Source organism: Anopheles aquasalis, chromosome Y (assembly GCF_943734665.1).
Source record: "Anopheles aquasalis chromosome Y, idAnoAquaMG_Q_19, whole genome shotgun sequence".
Lineage (NCBI taxonomy): Eukaryota > Metazoa > Arthropoda > Insecta > Diptera > Culicidae > Anopheles > Anopheles aquasalis.
This window is the reverse complement of record NC_064879.1, coordinates 2,310,830-2,331,808: the sequence shown is the minus strand read 5'-3', so window position 1 is coordinate 2,331,808 and position 20,979 is coordinate 2,310,830. Positions and strand designations below refer to the sequence as shown.

Below are 20,979 nucleotides of genomic sequence, written 5' to 3'. Positions count from 1 at the left end.
CCACCTCGTTCTGTCCGCTCGGTGGTCCTCTTCACACCTTCCTCCTATTTCTTGCTCTCTCTCTCTCTCACACCCTCTTCATTATTATATCCGTACAATTTTTGGTTGCCTGTTTTGTCTGCTCCTTTTTTTGCTTCTTTCCGTTGTTTTTTTTTCGTGTTGTTGTTCTTAATGCTCGCCTTCAAAAGGTTGTCCCTATTTTTTTTTTGCTCTTGTTTTGTCGTTCTTTGCACCCCCGCCCGGCAGGGGGTTGAGGTGTCTTCCGTTCGCCTTGTACAGTGTGTTCGAGCGCGCGCGCGCGATTCGTCACTTCTGAATGGGCGCGTTGGATTTGGTTTTCGGCCAGGACCTCCTCCACAACTCCCTCACCCGCCCTGTCAATTCTCATCCTTTTCGGGCGGTTGGGGGTCGATTTTTGAGTTCCGCTTTTCTCGGGTAAATGCTTTATTGATCATGGTCCCCCTCCGCGAGAACCGTGACCCGGCGAGAAGGCGCGTCATCTGCGCTTTGGGATCGACGACGAGCCGTTGCGCGTCATTTCGGCATCGATCATCGCAACGTGTCGTGACGAACTGTCGGCGGGCGGATCGGCTCTGAGGAAAAGTAGAGCGGCATTGCTGGCCGGAAGGTTTTTATTTGATTGTACAATTTATTTAACTATTATTTAAAAAACGGTTTTTTATGGTAGAATCGTCAAAAGGATCACTTTTTCAACTTCAAAAATCTTTCAAAAATCAAACAAATGCGAAAGTCAACAAAAACTCAACGGAACTAGCTGGTTAAACTTATAATCTATCAAAAAGAATATCGATTTGCGTAGTTCAGATGACCCATCACGGAGCTACGATTTTTACCGTACCGAAAGAAGAGCAGTTTTTGTCGACATGCACTCCTAAATTTGATGCCACGGCTGAAGTTTTCAATTGAATCGTCCCCAAAATACGACCAAATATGTTTGAAAAGTTGTAGTTTACTGTGGCATTTGCAAAAACATGCATGTGTTGATAGTTTTCTCAAAACAAATCGACAAAAATGAGCCGTTTTTGTTCTGCATCAAAAGACTTGCTCGTTTAAGCGACGAACCCGGTTTGTTCAATGATCAACTTAAAAAATCTGTGAAAAATCCGAAAACAGGAATTTCAACAAAAACTCAACGGGGCTACCTGGATAAACTTATAATCTACGCAAAAAAAATATTGATTTACCCATTTCAGATCACCCATCATGCAGCTACGATAGGCACCGGAAAAAGTACCTCTTCGATGACACGCCTTCCATATGTTTGATGAATGAAGTTTTGAAGAGTTTGATGGATGCAGTTTTGATCAAAGCTTCCCATAAATACGACCAAATATTCTTGAAAAGTTGTAGTTTAATATGACATTCACTTGAAAAAAAAAATTTGAATAGTATCGTCACAAAAAATGCTCAAAAATGAGCCCATTTTGTGACTCGAATTGATTCAACAACCAATATCGTGCACCTTAAAGTGGTGCTTAGGTAGCAAACACAAAACATCGTGCCAGTTTGACACCGATAGTCGCAAATCGAGTAAATTACCAGACCAACGATGGCTAACGGAAAGCTTGCAGTACCGTGCAATGAAACTATTGGCATGGAGCCTCACTATGGCAGCACGGTGTTTGGTATTCGGTGACAGTTCTTTCCCGCCAAAGGGAGGGAGAGAGGGACGGAGCAATGCGACATCCCCTGGAAGAAAGGGTTTGGCTTTATTTGTGCCGGGCCGGCAAGTGGCCAATATTGTACTCCGATTTCACCTCGGTTTTCGCTTTTGGAAACCTGAAACATACCCAACACTCTTCGGCAAAAGAAAAAAAAACACGCAAGTCAATCCAATAATCGCGGTTACCGATTATTGATATGAGTGTGTTCGGATTAACTACCCCCCCCCCCCCCCTGTCAGCTGTGTTTATGGCACCAGAAGCCATACTCGGGCAGAGGAGGAGTCTCCTGAGGAATATCCTGTCTATCACCTCCCCCGAACACCGCCACCCACCACACACAAGTACATCAATCATAATTTTCCAGCAAATTGCACTTGAAAAGCAACCCTCTTTTCTAGCAAAAGGTGCCAAACGAGAGTGCGGGGGGGGCACATTAAAAAAAAAACAAGCGCCCAAACACCAGCGAAGCGGGGAAGGAAAGGAACACACCACAGCTCCCGGGAGGAGCGGGAAAATTGGGCCGCTGCTGTCGGAAAGAAGTTGCTGGTGGACCGCGGACCACGGGCGGCAGTTTTTTTTTTTTTTTTTTGATTTTCGCATTTCGGGCAAAACTTGTCTCGTTATTTTCCCGCCCGTTTGTTTTCTGCTATGTTTTTTTTTTGTTTGATGTTTGCAAACCCGCCCATGTCACTCGCGTCCCCCCCCGGGCACGCCCTTCCCTTTCCCAAACACCAAATTCTGTCTAATTTCGGATTTGTTTTCCCAACCATTTTGTTTTCCTTCCTTTTTTCCTGTTCCTTGGGCAGTGGGGTTGGTTGAAAAAAAAAAAAAAGGATTCACCAACCAAAAAGGGGTAGTCCTGCCAGAGGGAGGATAGGAAGGTGGTAGTGGCCGGTGCGCCGGTTGGGAATGAATTACAGGCCCACCTCAAGCGGAAAGCTAATTTCGTGCTCGTGCGGTCGCTGTGCTCGTCCCCTTCAGACACCTGGCAAGGGGGGGGGGGGGGGGGGGGGTAGGTGGCAGAAATAATCGGGAAAAAAATCGCGGGAAATCGCTTGGCGTGTTCGTGTTGTAAAGTGGCCGAAAAAGTTGGCTCCACCCCTCCTCCGGGCACTTATTGACATTCCCTGCTCCCGCCCAAAAGCCCATTTCCCGCGCCCAAAAAAAACCCGAGCAGATCGCTCGATTTCGCGCAGCGAAGTGGCTCCCAGTCCAGTGGCACCACCACCCACCCACCCACCCACCCACCGGCGGATGCGGTTCATCGCAGCGAGCAGCGAAACGGAATTGCCGGCCGCTGCACGGCGTATCGGGTTGCCAGGTTCACCAAGGGACGGTGGAATCGGCGCGCTTGGGTATCGTGTGTCGTACGTGCGTAAAGAAGAGGGTGGGGGAGGTGCGGGACCACCGACGCGCCTGCAGGTGGAACGCGTGTCACGTTGCACACAAAGGGGGGGATGGTGCGCAGGATGTGCGCCAGAAATGTCTCATTAGGCCCCGCGCTACCGGCTAACAAACACGAAGAGAAGATCGAAATACAGCAGCAACAGCAGCAGCAGCAGCAGCAGCAGCAACAGCCATTACTTGACACAAAAGTCACAGGCAAAAGATGGATTGTCATGCAGATGAACTCATTCTCTCTTTCTTTCTCTCTCTCTCTCTCCCTAAGTTTATAATGGGAAGCAGTAATCCGCAAACAAACAAAAAAAGGTCAAGAAGCGAGCGATCAAAGCGTCTGGGGATTGAAACCGAAACCGAAACCGAAAATCGATCGATAACCGCGATCGATCGAGCAAAACATCATGAACCGTGTGAGAGAGCGTGTGTGAGAGAGAGAGAGAGAGAGAGAGAGAGGGGGGGAAGCGGTGTGTTGAATGCGCTGGATACTGCAGGTGTGGTCCGGCCACTCACTCTGCTCGGCCGCTGTCAACCGATACCGAGCTCACCTCAGATCTCCACGATGATGCTCTTCAGCATCGCCCTTCACTCCTTCCTTTGCCCTCTGTGGGTCTTCTAGAAGTTAGCACAGGTAGAGAACGAGAGAGAGAGAGAGAGAGAGAGAGAGAGAGAGAAAGTGAAAGGAGGATGATAAAAATCATTTGACACCAGTCCAACCATCACCAGATCGGTTCGCAGGGATCGCTGGAATCGATCGGCGCCCATCGAGAAGCAGGAAAGTTCCCAGCAGCAGCAGCAGCAGCAGCAGAATCCAGGCACGGACACTCCGACGAACGGAACTAACTGGCGGTTCCGGGCGCGACCCGCATTTAGTCCCCGAATCGCGAACGCAAACCCGTGTCCGTGAACTCCGTGCGCGCCAAATTGACAATGTTTGGCATGTTTTTTTTTTTTTTTAATGGATTCGAGGGATCGCCGATCGGGATCGAGTTACCGGCAAGGAATCCGGTAAGGATCAACCCCAACCAACTCCCCCCCTCCAGGCACGACCGCTATCGAGTTACGGGGTGTGTGTGCGAATCCCCCCCTCCCCCGACCCCCCCTAGGTGGCTAGTATCGAACGTAACCAGCACGGTGGTCCTGTCACATCAACAAACGAACCCTTGAGTCGAGTCGAGTCGAGTCGAGTGTCGATCGCGACCCATCTCGTCGACAACTTCCGGTGGTGATCCGTGGCGCCTAGCGTGAGATAGACTTCAAGCTAGCTGGTCTCCGGGACTCCCCCAAGGACCACTACCTTGTTTCAGGTTGGGCCATTTCAGGGCTTTTTAAAGGGACCCCCATCAGCCATTAGCCAAGTCGCCAAGAAGTCGCTTCGGATTGGTGGACCGCCGCCAACATGATCAGCCCCAAACGGCTCCTTCGCATGGTGACGAACGGGGCGACAACAGACAACCAGACAAACGACGACCCTGGCGACGCAATTATTGTGTAATAATGTAGATAAATTGTTGGCCACTGGCTGCCCGGCCAAGGTAGGCTCGATTGGTATCATTAAATACGTATTACAGGCGGAGATAAAGCGAAGCAGCAGCAGCAGCAGTAGCAGCATCAGCGAACCCAGGGACGACCCCCATTTCCTTCCAATTCTGTGTTGTTTCGCGACTCTTTTTTTCCCCCCCTGATCGCCATGATCCCGGTCTGCGCAAGCCCGGTCATTACACGCCGGCCGGGCACAGTCAGCGCAGTAAAAAGGCGCCCTGTTTTTGTTTTTCTTTTCTTGTTTTTTTTTCTTTTGCTGGTTCCTGCCTTACAAAGCGCCAACATGGCCGCTCCGGCGCCATTTGCCACTATCATCGCGGTGTCGCGTCCTCGGCGAGCCCCTGGCAGGATAGAAGCGCCTGCCCGGAAAAAAAGACTGTGGACTTTTGTGATCCACAGACTGGTGGTGGAGCTTGCTCTCTATAGGGGCTACACTATGTGTCATAATGATGGCCTCGCCTTGTTTTTTCGCTCTTGCGCTCGAATAAAGCGCCCCAAAAATAATTGAAAATACTGTAAATGTTCCTTTCATCGTTTAAAGGCGTGTGCCGTTTGAATTTTGAAAAAATATTAAAAACTAGCTGATTTTCCCGATTTCATACGGGTATACGGTATGGTTTTTTCCCTTTGGTCCATCTTTCTAGCACGATATCATTTATAGCATTTAACGTGTCTATCAGCTTGAGTTTTATCTTGAGAGCATGCCGGTTGTAGAAGATACTGACCAAAATAAGAAGAGTAAAAATAATTCATTCACATCGATAATTTATGATCATAAACAGCAGCCAGTCCACGGTTAACTCATAACAAATCCCCCATTTGGGCAATGTGCAAGTAATGAAAGTTATCTTCGTTAAAACAACAATTTAACGGTAACGCTACAACCGATATCTAGTGTTAAAGATCGGTGCCAATTGAATTCTTGTTGCTAACTGGAAAGCTATGCTCTCCATTTCCAAACTCATTTTTCATTTGGCGGAAAAGCCTTGCATGCTGGCGATGTAATGGTTTGTGTCTTTACACTTTGCATTCAGACTTTACCAATCCTGCTGAGAGGGATAAACACGCAAATTGTGCCACATAGTCAACGAACTTGGTTTTGGCACCTTTTTTATAAGTTGCGGTCGATGTACAGGTTTCTTCTCTCCATTTCTCTCTCACTCTCTCTCGTTCTCTCTCTCTCTCTCTCTCTCTCGCTCTCTTTCTCTGTATCTCTCTTTCTCTTTGTTTTTGGAACAAATTGGGGTTAAATTACTATGAAGGACCAAAAACCATCTATTGATTTAAGCTTACTATAAACCTGCTTTGAATTGCGAGGCATTAGGGAATGCGGAAGGTGAAAGAATGTAGTTAACTCCGCTTTGATGTAATCAATCAATTTAGAGACCCCAAAAACATTGGAAATGACACCCATATTACCCTAGATTACCACTCCCCCTAATCCAGCATGAACCAAACTTTGCCACATGGTATCCAAAGCATCCAGCAACAATTGTGAGAGTTTGAAAATATGGAGAAATTTGCTTGTAAACCACCAAAGCTATGCATTTTTCTAACACATTGGTATTTAGGGAGGGGGGAGAAGGAAGGGTAATCCTGGAAAAAGACCCCCAAATCATCTGGGGGGATAAGCTATCTTTGTGCCAAGTTTGGTGAAGATCGGCCCGGTAGATTTTGAGTGATACGCGAACAAACAAACATAATAACTTGTTTTTTATTTATAAGAATTGTGGATTTGGGAGCCAAAATCCCCAAAAATGAGGTGTTTCATAATGATAGCCTAACGCTACAAAAAAGTTAAATTAAGATGGAGGCCATTTGAAGCCATATTTGAAGCAAAACCATCGTGAAAAAATATTTTATTTCAGTAAAATAATACCGCCACGGCGACTCATGCCTACTTAAAGTATACAAACATCAATGTAATATCCTGGCCAGCGATTTCTCCGGACTTAAATCCGTTGGAGAATGTTTGGCGGATGTTAGTTCGTGATATTTACGGGAATGGTAGGCAATTTGCCACCATAGATCAGGTGGAGGTAGCTAATAAGAGTGCATGGCGATCTCCTTGCGCACTGCAACATTTTTCATGCTCGCTGTAAGCATGCCAACCCGCATTTCTAGCCAATTAATAGTAACGAAGGAGTTACTGATTGTAAATAAAATAACATTGATAGCCTAATGAACTGTTTTCCTTCTTAATTTATTTTTGTCTGTAGCGTGAGGTTATCATTATGAAACACATCAGTTTTGGATTTTTGGCTCCCAAATCCACAATTTTTAATATTTTTTCAAACTTCAAACGGCATACGTGTTTTAACGATGAAAGGAACATTTACAGTATTTTTAATAATTTTTGTGGCGCTTTATTCGAGCGCAAGATCAAAAAAAAAACATGGTGAGGCTATCATTATGAAACATAGTGTAGACTAATGCACTTTAACGAATACAAAGCTGACGATAGAGACGCGCCGCACACTCCGCAATCAGTCTTGCAGGGAAGCGAAGCCACGTGTCGCCACGATGTTTGGCGTTTCAATTTAGCGCGATTTTTAAAGCCAAGCAGAAGCCCAGAACCTTCAGCGTACCATTCACCAACCATCAAACCATCAAACCATCAACCATCACCCATCATCATCATCATCATCATCATGCGCATCATCACCATTAGCGCATAATCCACGGTTTGGCTGGATGGCCGGTGTGGTAGCGGCGGCACCATTAGAGCGAGAATTGATCGCTGGTCAATCTACGCACACCAGCAAAGGGGGCGCATCTCGTCGTCTCGCCTAGCTTCGGGCGCCGCATGAGATGGCACATTCTGAGACGGATCGCTGACCGTGTGGCTCTCTGGAGGTGCGTGCGGAGGACTTCTGCTACTGCTACTAATTAGGCATGCGGCTAATTAAGCAACAGAGTGCTACCGGTGGCACCGGCGATCGTTTAGGATCGCTTTTGGATCGCACCGACCACCAAGGGTCTCCACAACCTCCCGCCCCCCCTCAAAAAAAGGCACTCCAACCAACCGTGCCGTGTATCAGGCCGAACCGATCGAAGAATCGGGATCAATTAGCTCTAGCCTCTCGCGCTCGCGCTCTCTGCTCCCTGCGCACAAGCGGCAGCCGGAGCGTGGAGCAGGAGAAGGAGCGAAGGAGAGCAGCACATTAACGTTTCCTTGCACTTCTCCCCCTTCCCCTCCCGTTTAACCTCGTTGGCGTTGCCAGCTTTCAGCGAGTCAAAACCGCCATCAAAACATCAGCGCACATGGCATCGGCGATGATGCGATGGCGGCTGATAGCGGGCTGGTCGCTGCCTCGCTTCCAGACCCCAACATCCAGATTCAAATCTGGACGCCACGGTGGCGATGGCTGCGCATTAACCCCCCACGGCCTGGACGATAAGTGGCAACACGGACGGACACCGAGCACACCAACACAAGGGGCTTAAGACCGGTAGCACCAAAGCGGGCGGGGGGGGGGGGGGGGGGGGGGGGGGGCGCGTTCGCCGGTCACTTTGACGGCCATGCTCGCCCCGTTTGATGCCCCGGTTGCACCATTGGCTAGCGGCGCGCGCACCCCACACCAACTCGTGAAAGATGATAATTTATGCGCGCGCGCGCGCGCGCCAGAGCCGGCCTCAGGACATCGTTTTTTTTTAATATTTTTATTTGAGACCGGCGGCTCCTCTCCGATAATCGATCTCTTGGCTGGTCTTGGCCGGCGAGGCGCTGCAATTATGCCGCCACCGACGAACGAGACTGTTTCCGCGGCACGTAAAAACCTCACAGCCTGGGCCTGACCGCCCTGGTTTGCTGATTCGGAACACTCGAGAATCCGATCTGCGTACTGACGGTGCACTAGTGATGGGCGCACCGGAATTGCACCCTGCGATTCCACTCCGATTCCACGCCTGCAGAAAAAAAACGGACTCGATTCCGACCCAGATCGATTCCGGGAATTTCAGGGTGGAAAGTTGCAGTAGTGACCTCTGTTCCTTCTGCTTTGGTACCTGCATTCGCCGTAGTTGTTGATTGTTTTGTTTTAGCTTACGACTTTGTTTACGTTTTCGTGGCCAACCTGCTGCTGCCTGCTGGCTGACTTCCGTTGTTTTAGTAGAGCCAAGGTCACAATGAATCAATTCCACAAACAGTTGAACCTCGATCTTGCGACCTTGATCTTGGCCATTAAAGTATAGCAAGACGCCATTTTTCAGTTCGCAGATGATCAAGGTCAGCCTACCCACAGGTTTGGCCGCTTCCCAGGTACGCGATCCCCGGGTCGATTCCGAGAATTGAGTTCAATTGATGCTCGGTTCTTATCTGCTTTGGCGCCACTTCGCAAATTTGCGCTATTCTTTTACATTAAAGAGGAGTTAGCGGCTTTTCTGTTTTGTGCAATGGTACGGATTGACCGTGAAAATTACATGGTCGGTCGCAAAGTAAACAGGACTTTTTTTCCATAGGAACATTTCTGGAGGCGGCACATTAATTTGGTTATTTTTCTTTTAAAGGTACATCCTTTAGCGACTTTCAGTCAACATTTCATGTCATTTGGTCCACTGGAAGGAAAGTTATTGCACTTAAAGTGACAATATTGTTTCGGTCGTCGGTACAAAAATGAAAATTCAACAAAAAACCAACATCAAGTTTAGCCGTTAAACTCGGCAAAACGTTCACCGAATTGAAGCCACAAATGGGTGGTGATGATTGTCTATCCTGTGACTGAATTTGTGAGTGAGATACGCTTTTCAAAACCGATCCTAAAACATCATCGACGACATTTATGTCGGTCAAGCCAAGATCATGATTACTCCTTGGAGAATCGAAAAAAAGTGCGATATTTTCTCAAAATTGAATAAACAAACTTTCTCTTCGTTTCTAAAATCCTCCCGGAGTGGATAATTGGATGCAGTATCAACCGTGAAATGTTCATTTCTCGCCACCAGCGCCAACCGAAGACCAGGATCGTTCACAGCAGTCCAGTAGCAGTCAAAACAAAGGTGTCCTTCACCCTTTACAAGTCCCCAAAATGGCCTTCAAAAAAAGGGGAACCACAGGTTCACGCATGTGTCTTTCATCAATAAACAACGAGACTCCAACAACTTCAGCGAACACAGAGATGTTCCGTAGCAGCATGAAAGCAACGCTACCCGCGGGCCGATGACCGGACCGGCACAACGGGAAGCGCCGCCAGAATCGGAGGAATCGGAAGTGCACGGCGATAATGGGCGAAATTAAAACAAATCTGCTGCTGCTGCTGCTGCTGCTGCTGCTGCTGCTGCTCTTCCGGAGCCAGTCGCACCGACCGCTTCGGTGGAGAACCGGGTGCGGTACCTCTATTATTGCCCCCCCCCCCCCAACGTCCCTCTCCCTGTCTTACCTGGCTTCGCAGGCTGGCTTCAAGCTGCGATCTGATTCTCGGCAACCCCGTTCGTGCTCGGGCTCGGTTCGGTCACTCGATTTTCGGATGCTATGTACACCGCACGCACCTAAGCTCCAGCTGATTAGCCACCGAAATAGCACAGCTCGAGCTCGAAATAGAATGGCGCTGTTCCACGGCTTTCGTGCGATCGTGCGATCCTAGCGGTGCCAAAGCCAAACCGATTGATCCCCTCGCACGCACACACCCTTGTGGTTTGATTGATTTTATTTTTATGCACTGGGCCGTACCGGGCCGTGCCACCACTGGCCACCTTAACCGTATAATTGTGTTCCCCCATCGGCTCGACTCGGCTTGCTTTGCTTGTGATCAATAATGGAAAGGGTGGGGAGGGGAAGCGGGAGGTTGAGCAAACAGAATTAGGTAAAAGGGAACGAAGCGGTGGCCCCACACAGTACACATCGACTAATAAGCATGCCGCTGTCCCCGGTCCACCCACATCCATGCTTCGCCACCGAAACAAAACATCACAGAGAAGGCCGCACCGCCGGAAAAGGGGGGTTGCGATGGAGAGAGCTCGGCGTGGTCCATCCCTCACGTATGACCTTAAATTGAATTGAAATCTGCGCGTGGGGCTGAAAGGGGCACGGGCGCTGTGTGGAAGCGAAACCGCGGGATCAAATCAGCCACTTCCTGCCACCGACTTGCACCGAGCTCGGTAAATGCTCCGCTCCGTCCGTACCGCTCGTTGCAATGAGGAGGAGGAGTAGATGGAGGTGGAAGCATAAGAAGGACCCTGTTAACCGGATGAGCACCGCAATCATCTTGTCATTATCCCGCTGAGCAGAGATAGAACTAGAGAGAGAGAGAAAGAGCGAAGGGATACTGACGACCACGGCGGCCACTTTTGACGACGAACATCAAAAGTAACCCCTGTTACCTCGAGGGGGGATGCGCATGCCGGGATGTAAAAACCAACAAAAAAAAAAACCGCACAAACCAAGCAATCGAAGAGAGACAGAAAGAGAGAGAGAGTGAGAGAGAGAGAGAAAAAGAGAGGTGCAGAAATGCAACACCCATCGTCATCACCGCCATCCTAATGGAAGGCGTAATTTCGTCATTTTCGGATTTCGTCCCGCAATCCCCGCAATCAGCGACTAAAAAGGTGGCGCCAGGCATCGGGATTGGACAGACTGGTTTGTGGGGCAGACTGCCACAAGCGAACAAGCGATTTGCGACCGATTGCACCACGGCCAGCCAGGTCCTGGAAGCTGGCTGCAGTAACAGTAGCAGTAGCAACCCCGCGTTTCCCCGCCTCTCCCCGTGTCTGTGCGGTTTTGGGGCCGTTTCGAGTGCGCTCGCCCGCTCCGGAATGCGCGCCCGATCGCTCTTTTTGCGAACCGCGAACGAGTGGCGCCAACGAGTAATGCCGTGCTTGTGTCTTTGTGGTTTGGGCCCGGGGATCCCAGGGGTATATCTCCGGATTCCGATCGGTTCCGCTATTTCGGACAATTTTCTCCCCCCGCCCAATCGACTTGCATTCTCGCCACGTGTTACAATTCGGTACAATTCGTTGTATTTCTGTTGCTTTGTACGCACATGCGGCAGGCAGCCCTAGTAGGTACTAGGCTTGTTTCGCTTTCTTACGGGCCGGCTCGAGCCCACTGCCAAACTCGGACGTGTTGAGCACGCGCGAGTGTCGCGCATAATCCGCCAGATCTCTCCGCGGGGTACCACCACCGGTACCGGTGGCGCCCGATCCCCTTCCTCCTCGTCTGCCGCCAGCTGCCATTCCACGGTTTCCTCTTCTCGGAACGGCTCCCCGAGCACCGTTGCCACTGGAAAAAGGAAGGAGAGCAAAAAAATAAAATAAGAAAAGGTGATAAGCGAAAGGTCATGCCATCGCGCAATCGTACCTGGTGCTGGTGCGTCCAACGCCGGAAGCTCCTCCTCGTGCCCTCAGCCCAGTACCGCGACCACGGCCCGGGAATCGGCGTTGCATTGGTTGCTGCTCGTGATGGTCGTCGTCAGCGTAGGATCCTTCACCGGTCCTCGGTCCGGTATGGTCGGACATGAACTTCTTCGGGGGATCGCGCAAACCCAAACACTTGGCGTAGTGGCCCATATGGATCGCCCGGATCGCAAACATGCGCCGCAGCTCCTTCGGGAAGTTGGAGTAGTAGCGCACCCACGAGACGAACGCTGGTGTCGTTTGCCACGTTGCACGTTGGGGTTTCCCACGATCGCCATCCGATGCGGTGCGGTCCAGATTCAGTTCAGGAAGCGGAAAAGAAAAAAAGAGAGAGAGAGAAGAGGGCGGTTGTTAAAGTTGAAGCTCATTAACTGAGTACTGGAAACCAAGCAGTGGTCGGCCCGTCTCGATTCCGCTCTCCCATCGGCGGCGGCGGTGGTGGCGGCGCGTGTTAAACTCTCATTAAAGGCATCCTCCTCACCCCACCCCCACCGGCCCCAACAAATCCCACTTTGGGCAGGATATGAGATTCAAACGGTCCGGACCGCCCCGAAAACAAACATTGAAAGTACACTTCGCTTCCTTCTGGGGGGTTTCGCCCCCCCTACCCCCCCACCCCCGGCCTGCCCTCACCATCTTCTCCTTATTCTGTAGATTGAATTCCGGGTTCCCTCCCCAGGGGGGGGGGGGGGGGGGGCGTTCGGAGCCGAACCACCGAAAATTTTCAATTGATATTAGGAAATAACAATAATCACACCGACCACCAGCAGCAGCAGCAGCAGCAGCACCAGCGCGTTCTTAGCACCTTAATTCCGGCATCAGCCTCGACCAGAGAGCTCATCCATCCATCAAGCAGGCTGGTGCGGATGCGGTAGACATTAGAAACCACTGCCTTTGTGCCTTCTGCGTGGTTGTCGGCTGCTGCTGCTGCTGCTGCTGATGATGATCTCGGTTGTGTTCGAGGGGGGGTAGGCAATCGGAACACAGCGCGTGAAGGTGCCGTGCCGTGCTGTTCAATTGGTAACAATTATTTTATCATTTCCCACCTCCTCCTTCACCTCCAACACGGGAGGATTAGTCTCAAGATGCGGAGAGACCCCCGGAGAGCGAGTTAAGTGCCTTACAGAGAAGGGGCCTAGCGAGAGGTATGGAGAGAGGGGGGGGGGGGGGGGGGCATCTAAATGAGGCAAGCAATAGCGTACGCAAGCGAGCAGATCTCAATAGCCAGATACCAAGCCCCCAAGCCCGGGTTCCCTCGGTTCATCATCAGCAGAACAATATGGAGCCTTTTTTTTTGTAGTGCGCGTGCATGTGTGGACCACCAAGTGCGCGGTCTGCTTATGGGGATTAATGTTTCACTTCCTTTCCTTCGCGCGCGCGCGCGCCCACTCCGATCAACCGATCACCAAGCCACTCTTGATGATCACCCCCCCCCCCCCCCTCCCCCGTAGGAACTGATGAAAAAGACGAATTAATATAGCAATCTGAACCGGGAACTCGATGTCCAGTGGGGCTTACTGGGTGAGTGACAGCGGAAAGCCCAGGCTAATGCTTTGGATCATTTCCGGGTCCGAGTTCGAAGCAATCCCATGGCGGATCCCATCGCGCCAAACCAGTGGAGACTACCGACCCACTCATCGACCACGGTTTCCCTGGGAGTACCACAGGACATTCGTTCGCACACACGCATCGCCATTGTTACAGTGAAGTGCCGTTGCGGAGCGGAGCTGCGGCCACTTGACGCCACTTCACGCCACTTCAGTGTGTCCTTTTTCTCTCTGCGCGTCCCAGCGACTCTCGGTGTCGAAAGCCGGGGCGAAAAGAGCAAGGATAATAGCACGCCCGGGGGGCGGCAGGCAGGGGCAGGGGCCCCCATGGGTAACATTAAAAAATTAAAGCAAAAGAAGTCAAGAAGGGGCATCGCCGCATCTCGCCTGCGCCACCGCGCGCCCTATTGAAAAGTCATTGAAGTTGCTCACTTTTAATGGACGCTTAATGACTTCTGAAGAGTCCAGTTGGTATATAGGCGCGCGTACACTTACACTTCACTCGCTCGCAGTCACTCCATTCTCGAGTGCTTCGCCTCGCCTTGCCTGCCTGCACCGCTTGGGTTCCGTTTCGTTTGGCCGCTTTTTTTTCCTTCTTCTTCTTCTTCTTCTTCATGTTCTTCTTTTTGCTAATAATCGGACGTAATGTACCGGGGGCACAGCAACAGCACAACGCAGCGCATTTCCAGTAAAAGGGGTTCAGCCTGCAGGAGCAGCACTCGGTCTCGATCTCTCGTTCACCCTCCGCGTTTGCCTGTCTCGTTCGCTCACTCTGTCCTATCGTCTCGCTTGGCGGGGGATATATTTTCCCAGGCTCAGGCCCAGGCCCAGGCCCGGGGTGTGCCAAAAAGAAGAAGAAAAAAAACAGCAACAGAACCTCACAAAAAAAAGGGGGAGAACAAGCGAAAGAGGCTGACTGAGTCCTGCAGACTAACAGAGAAGCCCCGGGAGAGTGTGAGGGAGAGAGAGAGAGAGAGAGAGAGAGAGAGAGAGAGAGAGCGAGACGAGTTAAATAAAAAAGGAAACATGCGCAACGAGGGAAACATAACAAACATAACGTCCTATTTTCGCTGCCACTACGAGTGCGCGACACACACTCAAACACACAACACTCGTGGAGTCCTGTCGTCGTCCTCCTCGTCCTCGTCATCGAGAATGTCGTCGCGAGTCGCGCCAATCGCTTCCTTTCTCGAGTGATGGTGACGATGATGGCGGATTATCAACGAGCGAGAGAAAAAAAACGCGCGCGTGAGAGAAAGAGCGGTGACCGGAGCAGGAGCCGGAAAAACCAACAACGCCTGCCCCTCCATCCCCTTTGCCTCCGTGCGGTGCGGTGTTTTGCGGGCAAAAGACACTCGACCCCCTCGACGAGTGGCCCGGGATCAGCCATTGCGATGAATGTCGCCCAATAATGAGTGTCGAGTGGGCTCGCGAATAAGGATTGTTTCGGTATCAGCGTTACTCGATTGCCGCCCCGTTTCCGCTTCCGCTTCCGGTTCCCCAACCGGTCCCCGTGGCGCACGGGGCCGGGCCGGCGGCTATAAGATGACGATGGCGCCGATTGCGATTGCGATTTGCATTTTTATTTCTCATGGGGAACGCTCCGTCGCACGGGGCCCGGAGCGTACCGCACACACAATCAAAATGTGCTATTTAATTTCCAATTCCACCCGAACGTCGGGCGACTAGTCACTTTGTTGCATTCGAACACTGCTGGACCGCGACCAACCGTGGCTTGGGAAGCGCCGCTCGCGGTCGTACCCATGGTGCTTGAACGGAACGGGGATCACTTCAGCCGGCGCCGTGTTCCGGCGGATTCTTTGGATTTTAACAATTACCCTTTACCAGCCCAGCTTCTGGTGACTTCTGGAGGAATGTTGCGGCCTGCACTGCACCCGAAAGGGGCATCTTCAAGGCAGCCAATCGATAGCATATCCTCTGCGCGAATTGTGCGCGAAACAAATAGTCTGCACTCGGTCTCCCTTGCGCCAGACTACAATATATTGGGCGCATTTTTTATTCTACCGGTAACCCTGGAACAAAACACCATCTCTAGAGATAGAGCACTGTTCCACTGTACGGTTCCATTCTGCTAGCATGCTGATCCACGATTTTCAAGGCCAACGTAACGATAGTAAAATGTCGGTTACGTCCACCAACAAATCAGATTGATTGGAAATAGTTCGAGCAGCTGCTTCAAGTCAAAGTCATCTCCATTAAAGGGGGAGGGACTTCGGTATCTATTAGTTTGGAGCACAAGTCTTGTCGGTTTTTGGCAATAAATAGCTTTGGAATCGTCTATCTCCACCGTTATCAATCACATTATGTCATTTCATACCACGTTGTTTTAAGGGACATTTAATGTATCTGGGTGGGTAGTGGGCACAAAGTTATAGCTGTTCAAAGATGTGTGAAAATAGTGAAACAATTCGCTATATTTTGAATTTTTTTTTATAAAAATGGGAAAAATGTCACGCAAGCCACAAATGAAATTTGTGAAGTTTACGGGGACAATGCTGGATCATATCGCGAGGCACAACGATGGTTCGCTCGCTTCCGTTCTGGAAATTTTGATGTTAAAAATGTACCTTGCTCTGGTCGCCCTATCGTTGCTAAAGTCGATGAAATTATTGAAAGTATAGACAGAGATCGTCACATAAGCAGCCGTAACATCGCTAAAGAACTAAACCTTCACCATAAAACGGTTTTGAACCATTTAAAAAAGGGTGGCTGCAAAAAAAAAGCTCGATGTTTGGATACCGTATGAATTGTCTGTGAAAAAGTTATTGGACCGAATTAATATCTGCTATTCTTTGCTGAAACGAAATGAAATCGATCCGGTTCTGAAGCGAATGGTAACAGGAGATGAAAAGTGAATCTAATATGACAATGACGTGCGAAAAAGATCATGGTGCAAGAATGCAGAAGCTACACAAACGATCCCAAAGCCAGGATTGACGCCACGGAAAGCGTTATGCTGTGCGTTTGGTGAGATTGGAGAGGAATCATTCATTATGAGCTACTCCAGCCTGGTCAAACTATTGATTCTAGACTTTACTGTGACCAATTGATGAGATTGAAGCAAGCAATCGAGGAAAAATGGTTCTAATTGGTCAACAGAAAGGGTATCGTCTTCCACCATGACAACACTAGACCACACACATCTTTGATGACTCGGAAAAAACTGGGAGGGGTTGGCTGGGAAGTTTTGATGCATCCTCCATATAGCCCAGACCTTGCACCATCGCATTACCACTTGTTTTGTTCAATGCAAAACTCCCTTAGTGGAGTACCGCTGACTTCAAGAGAAGCATGTGAAAACTTCGTATCACAGTTTTTCAGCGATAAACAACGGAGTTTTTACACTAAAGGAATTATGTGTTTAGCCGAAAAATGGCAAAAGGTGATTAACCAAAATGGATCATCTTTGGTTGAATAAAGTTGCTTAAAACCAAAAATGTATTCCTTTAAAATTTTACTAAAAAAAACGAAAAGAGTTATGCTCCAACCTAATATATTTTTTCGTCACATTTATGTTTTCCATTTTCTTTTATGAATGCTGATCCTTTCATTAATATTGTTTAAAATTTTTGGATCAATCGCAGAATCTGGAGTTTGGAATCTCGGCTGATGCCTCATGATATTTCAAACGACCTATCACGCGGCTACAATCAAAAACTCTCCTAGGTTACCTAGATAAACTTATAATCCTTCTAACGATTATCGATTTAAATATTTCAGATGTGTACCAAAATTTGATGCCATGGATTAATTTATCGATGAATGTTGCTCAAAACAATACCAAATATTCATCAAAAGTTGTAGATTAGTATGCCATTTAAATAAAAAAAATAAAATTGAATGATTACGTCGGACCTATTTTTTGTCCAATACCGAAGTCCCCCCTGTAATATGGCATTTAGGAAACACTTGTTTAGGTAGATAGTGTACTACAAACAAATCGACAAAAAATCAGCCGTTTTTGGGTCCAAATCGAAAGACGGGCCCGTGTAAGCGACGAACCCGGTTTGATCATACTGTGATCACTCTTCACGCCAAGTTCGTAGGCAGACATCCTTCACAAATAGCAGTAATTAGTAGCGTAGAGACAGAGCAAGGAATCGATTTGTTTTTTTCCGCAGCACTGACTTATACGGACGCCATTTGCTTCTGCAATTTCGCGCTAAACCGTTCTTTAGCAGTAAAGTATGTACCCCCATTAAGCCATAAATCGAATTAAATTTCTAATTTCCCAGTGCGCAAATTCTCACCGACACCGATCGGGAGGGGGGGGGGGGGGGGGGTAATCGCAATCGCGGCCGAGAAACCGCATACCCCGGAAACCAGGCGAGCTACCGGCGAGAATCCGGAACATCAGCTCCGACATCATCGTTACTGGGGTCCTCTGGTCGTACACACCAATCGAGAACACGATTTGATTTAATTTGCCTTTCGTCAAGCGCCGTGTCTCTGTATCGTTCCCAGTCCGGCTCCCTCTCTCTCTCTCGGCTCTCAGCTCTCGGCGGATCGATCGGAATATCGAGTTGGTATTATATGCGATTATTAGCATTCCTTTGGTGACACACCACAAAGCGGACAGGTTCCAAGGCCCCAACGGCGGAAGAGGGAAAGAGAGAGAGAGGAGACAGTTCCTGAAGTATCCATGTGCCAATGCTGTGCCCACAATTTTGGCAAAACTAATCAAAGAAATTTTCCTCTTTCACGCTCTCTCTCTCTCTCTCTCTCTCTCCATTTCGGCGGCTTATCCATAAAGGTCCACGCACTTTCGCTCACAACATTTCAGCGGTGGTTGGCCATTGGTAATCCAATTGCCAGGGATATTTCGGCACCGTTCCAGTGCCGCGCAGGAGAATTAAGTATTACACACGCACACACATACGAACACGCACATCAATGCGCCAAGCCGAGCTTATCGATCGAACATCCAGAATAGTGATGAGCGACGATGATGTTGATGATGCTGAGGACTGCTACTACTGCATAGGGGATGATAGGAATAAAATTAAACAAACATTACCTACGGAGTGCAGACACGGAGTGCCAGTAGTACCGTGCATCCGTCGACAGTAATCAACGTAGCGCACGGACCGCAGGACGACGACAACGACGATGTCGACGTCGACAACGACACCGGACAGCCCCACAGGAGGGATGTGGATTCCGATAATTAACAAATAACAATAATTCAATAAAATATACTCATCCGAACCCAGTATCCCGCAGCAGCAGAGGCAGCAGCAGTAGCCGAAACCCGTTGTGGCTGTGTGCTCCTTTTTTGGGTTGGGTTTGGGGCTTCAATGGACGTCCTCCGGACTGGCATGGCTGTGTGCACTAATCCAATTCGGAAGGGCAGCTAGGGGCAGTAACCGGGCCCGGGTCGGACTGGACCTCTTTGCGCTTTGGTAATTCAAATTTCGAGCGCTCCAAAGGGGGCGGGTGAGAAGGGGAATGGTGACCGCACCGTAGCGAAACAGGACAGGCCGTCATAATTATCCAGTTTTCCGGCCTGGTATTAGACCATCCACAACCCCATTACTTTAGACGTTCGTTCGTTTGTCGGCGGCTCGAAACTGAAACCTCGTAATTTGGATTCGATTCGATACCACGCCATGCCTTAACCTCAATACCAAACGAACACACACACACACCGACCAGCGTTGGTTGACAGGGCGTTCCGATTCCGGAGCACTCACGCTCCGTGCCCCACCTTCCACCTGGACGACTAATGTGTCGATATTAATAACATCAATTAAATCGATTCGAGACGTGGCGTGGCGTGGTGTGGCGAGGGGGGGCCTCGCATCTCCTGCTCTCGAGAAGTGGCTAATTTGCATTCGCTGCTGTGCGAACGCCGGTCGGTCGGACGGTCGGTCGGGTTCGGCGCCAAATTCAACGCCACCAGTTAGAAACAGTGCGTGGAGAGGAGCCACCCGGGGGGAGGGAAGGTCCTACCACTAATGAGAGCACCGTTAAGGGGGTGGGGGCTGAAAAATGTCTCCCGGATGACGGAGGGCCATATCGCCTTACACAGCAGCAGGGCATCATCCGGGGAGATGAAAATGCTCCAAACTTCAAACGACGGCGCACCACCAATCGGCCGCATCTGGATTGGTGTCCTGGATAAGGGGCCAGGACCGTAGCACCGGATGGAGTAGCCCCCCTTCTTCGTGCTTCCCTGGTGGACGCCCTTTTTTAGACCTGGTACCAGGAATTCGGTGCTGTGCCGTGCCGGCAAGGACCTTTCACTTAATGGACCCATTCCCTGGGCCATCATCAGGGGGACGGCTGTTGGCGGGAAGGGGAAGCATTTGCGATGTGATGAATCAAATTGAATTTGCTGTAAATTCTGCTCCTGTTGCGGCGCGCGGTACCCAGCTAGGCTAGGCGAGGACGTGTGATGACGAGCGAACTGGCTGCTGCACCGTAAAAGAAAGAGAGAGAGAGAGAGAGAGTGAGAGAAAGAGAGAAGAGCAAGCCAGAAAATTCGAGTTCTACGGGGCGGTTAGTGTGCACGAAAATCGCTTCCAAATCTAATTACGCCGCATGCTGCCTCGCACTTTGTTGGGCAGTGTGTTCACCTTGGCGGTAGACTTCTTGCCACACGGTTGTTGACGAGAGAGAGAGAGAGAGAGAGAGAGAGAGAGAGAGAGAGAGAGAGAGAGAGAGAGAGAGAGAGCAAGCAAGAAAGAAGACACCCACTGGCCGCTCCAAATCTTCCAATGGAGTCCTTTTCGGAGTCCGCTTTCGGAGTTTAGTGGAAGTTTTATGGATCGAGGGTATATAGATTATATAAATCCGGATCCTATGTACTAGCGCTTGCCATCTCGCGCCATCTCGCGGATCTCTCGTCGGTGGTGGAGCTCCCAAAAACCTTTCTCGGCTTCCATGTTTCTTCTCGCCGTTTCTTCGGGTGACGCGCCGCTGTGTCTTGGCAGGCGCTATAGTCGTTCGAAAAGTGATCCTGTTCTTGTGTCCCCTGTGCTCCCCAAAATCCACCCAAAAACACCCCCCCCCCCCCTCCCGCCATTCGATTCCTTTCTCTTTCGCTCTCTTTTTCTCTCTCTCTCTCTCTCTCTCTCTCTCTGTCTCTCTCTCTCTCGAGCACAATCCGCAGCAGCAGGTTGCCAGCCTGAAAAACACCTTTTTCCCCTTCCCTTCCCCGCAGGCACGCGCGCACTCCCGGCGCTGACTTTTACACAAACAAAAGCTTCCTCCCGCGCGCTACCAAAAATAGGCAACGGACTCTCTCTCTCTTTTGCAGGCGCCAGGATCTTGCATCATAACCACACGCACAACCGCAAACACACGGATCACACGAAGCAAGAGGGAAAAGAAGGAAGGAAGAGGGAGAAAATTGCTGCCACTTTAGCTGTGTCGTGTGGGTGGATGAAGGAGCACCACCACCACCGCCACCAGCACCAACAAACGACAGAGCA

The 20,979-nt window shown here is 50.0% G+C and overlaps 2 protein-coding genes across 4 annotated transcripts in view; both read right to left on the bottom strand.

Moving 5' to 3' along the window:
* LOC126579771 (cytochrome P450 4d8-like) overlaps positions 1 to 20,979 on the bottom strand; it is a 431,039-nt gene that overhangs the window by 285,768 nt on the left and 124,292 nt on the right. The window lies entirely within an intron of this gene.
* Positions 11,563 to 20,979, bottom strand: part of LOC126579762 (probable ATP-dependent RNA helicase CG8611) — a 16,558-nt gene continuing 7,141 nt past the window's right edge. The window contains exons 4-5 of the mRNA XM_050243336.1: positions 11,920 to 12,205; positions 11,563 to 11,841 (exon numbers count right to left, since the gene is read on the bottom strand). Of these exons, the coding sequence (XP_050099293.1) occupies positions 11,628 to 11,841; positions 11,920 to 12,205 (500 nt within the window). The 3' untranslated portion in view covers positions 11,563 to 11,627. The remainder of the gene's footprint in view (positions 11,842 to 11,919; positions 12,206 to 20,979) is intronic.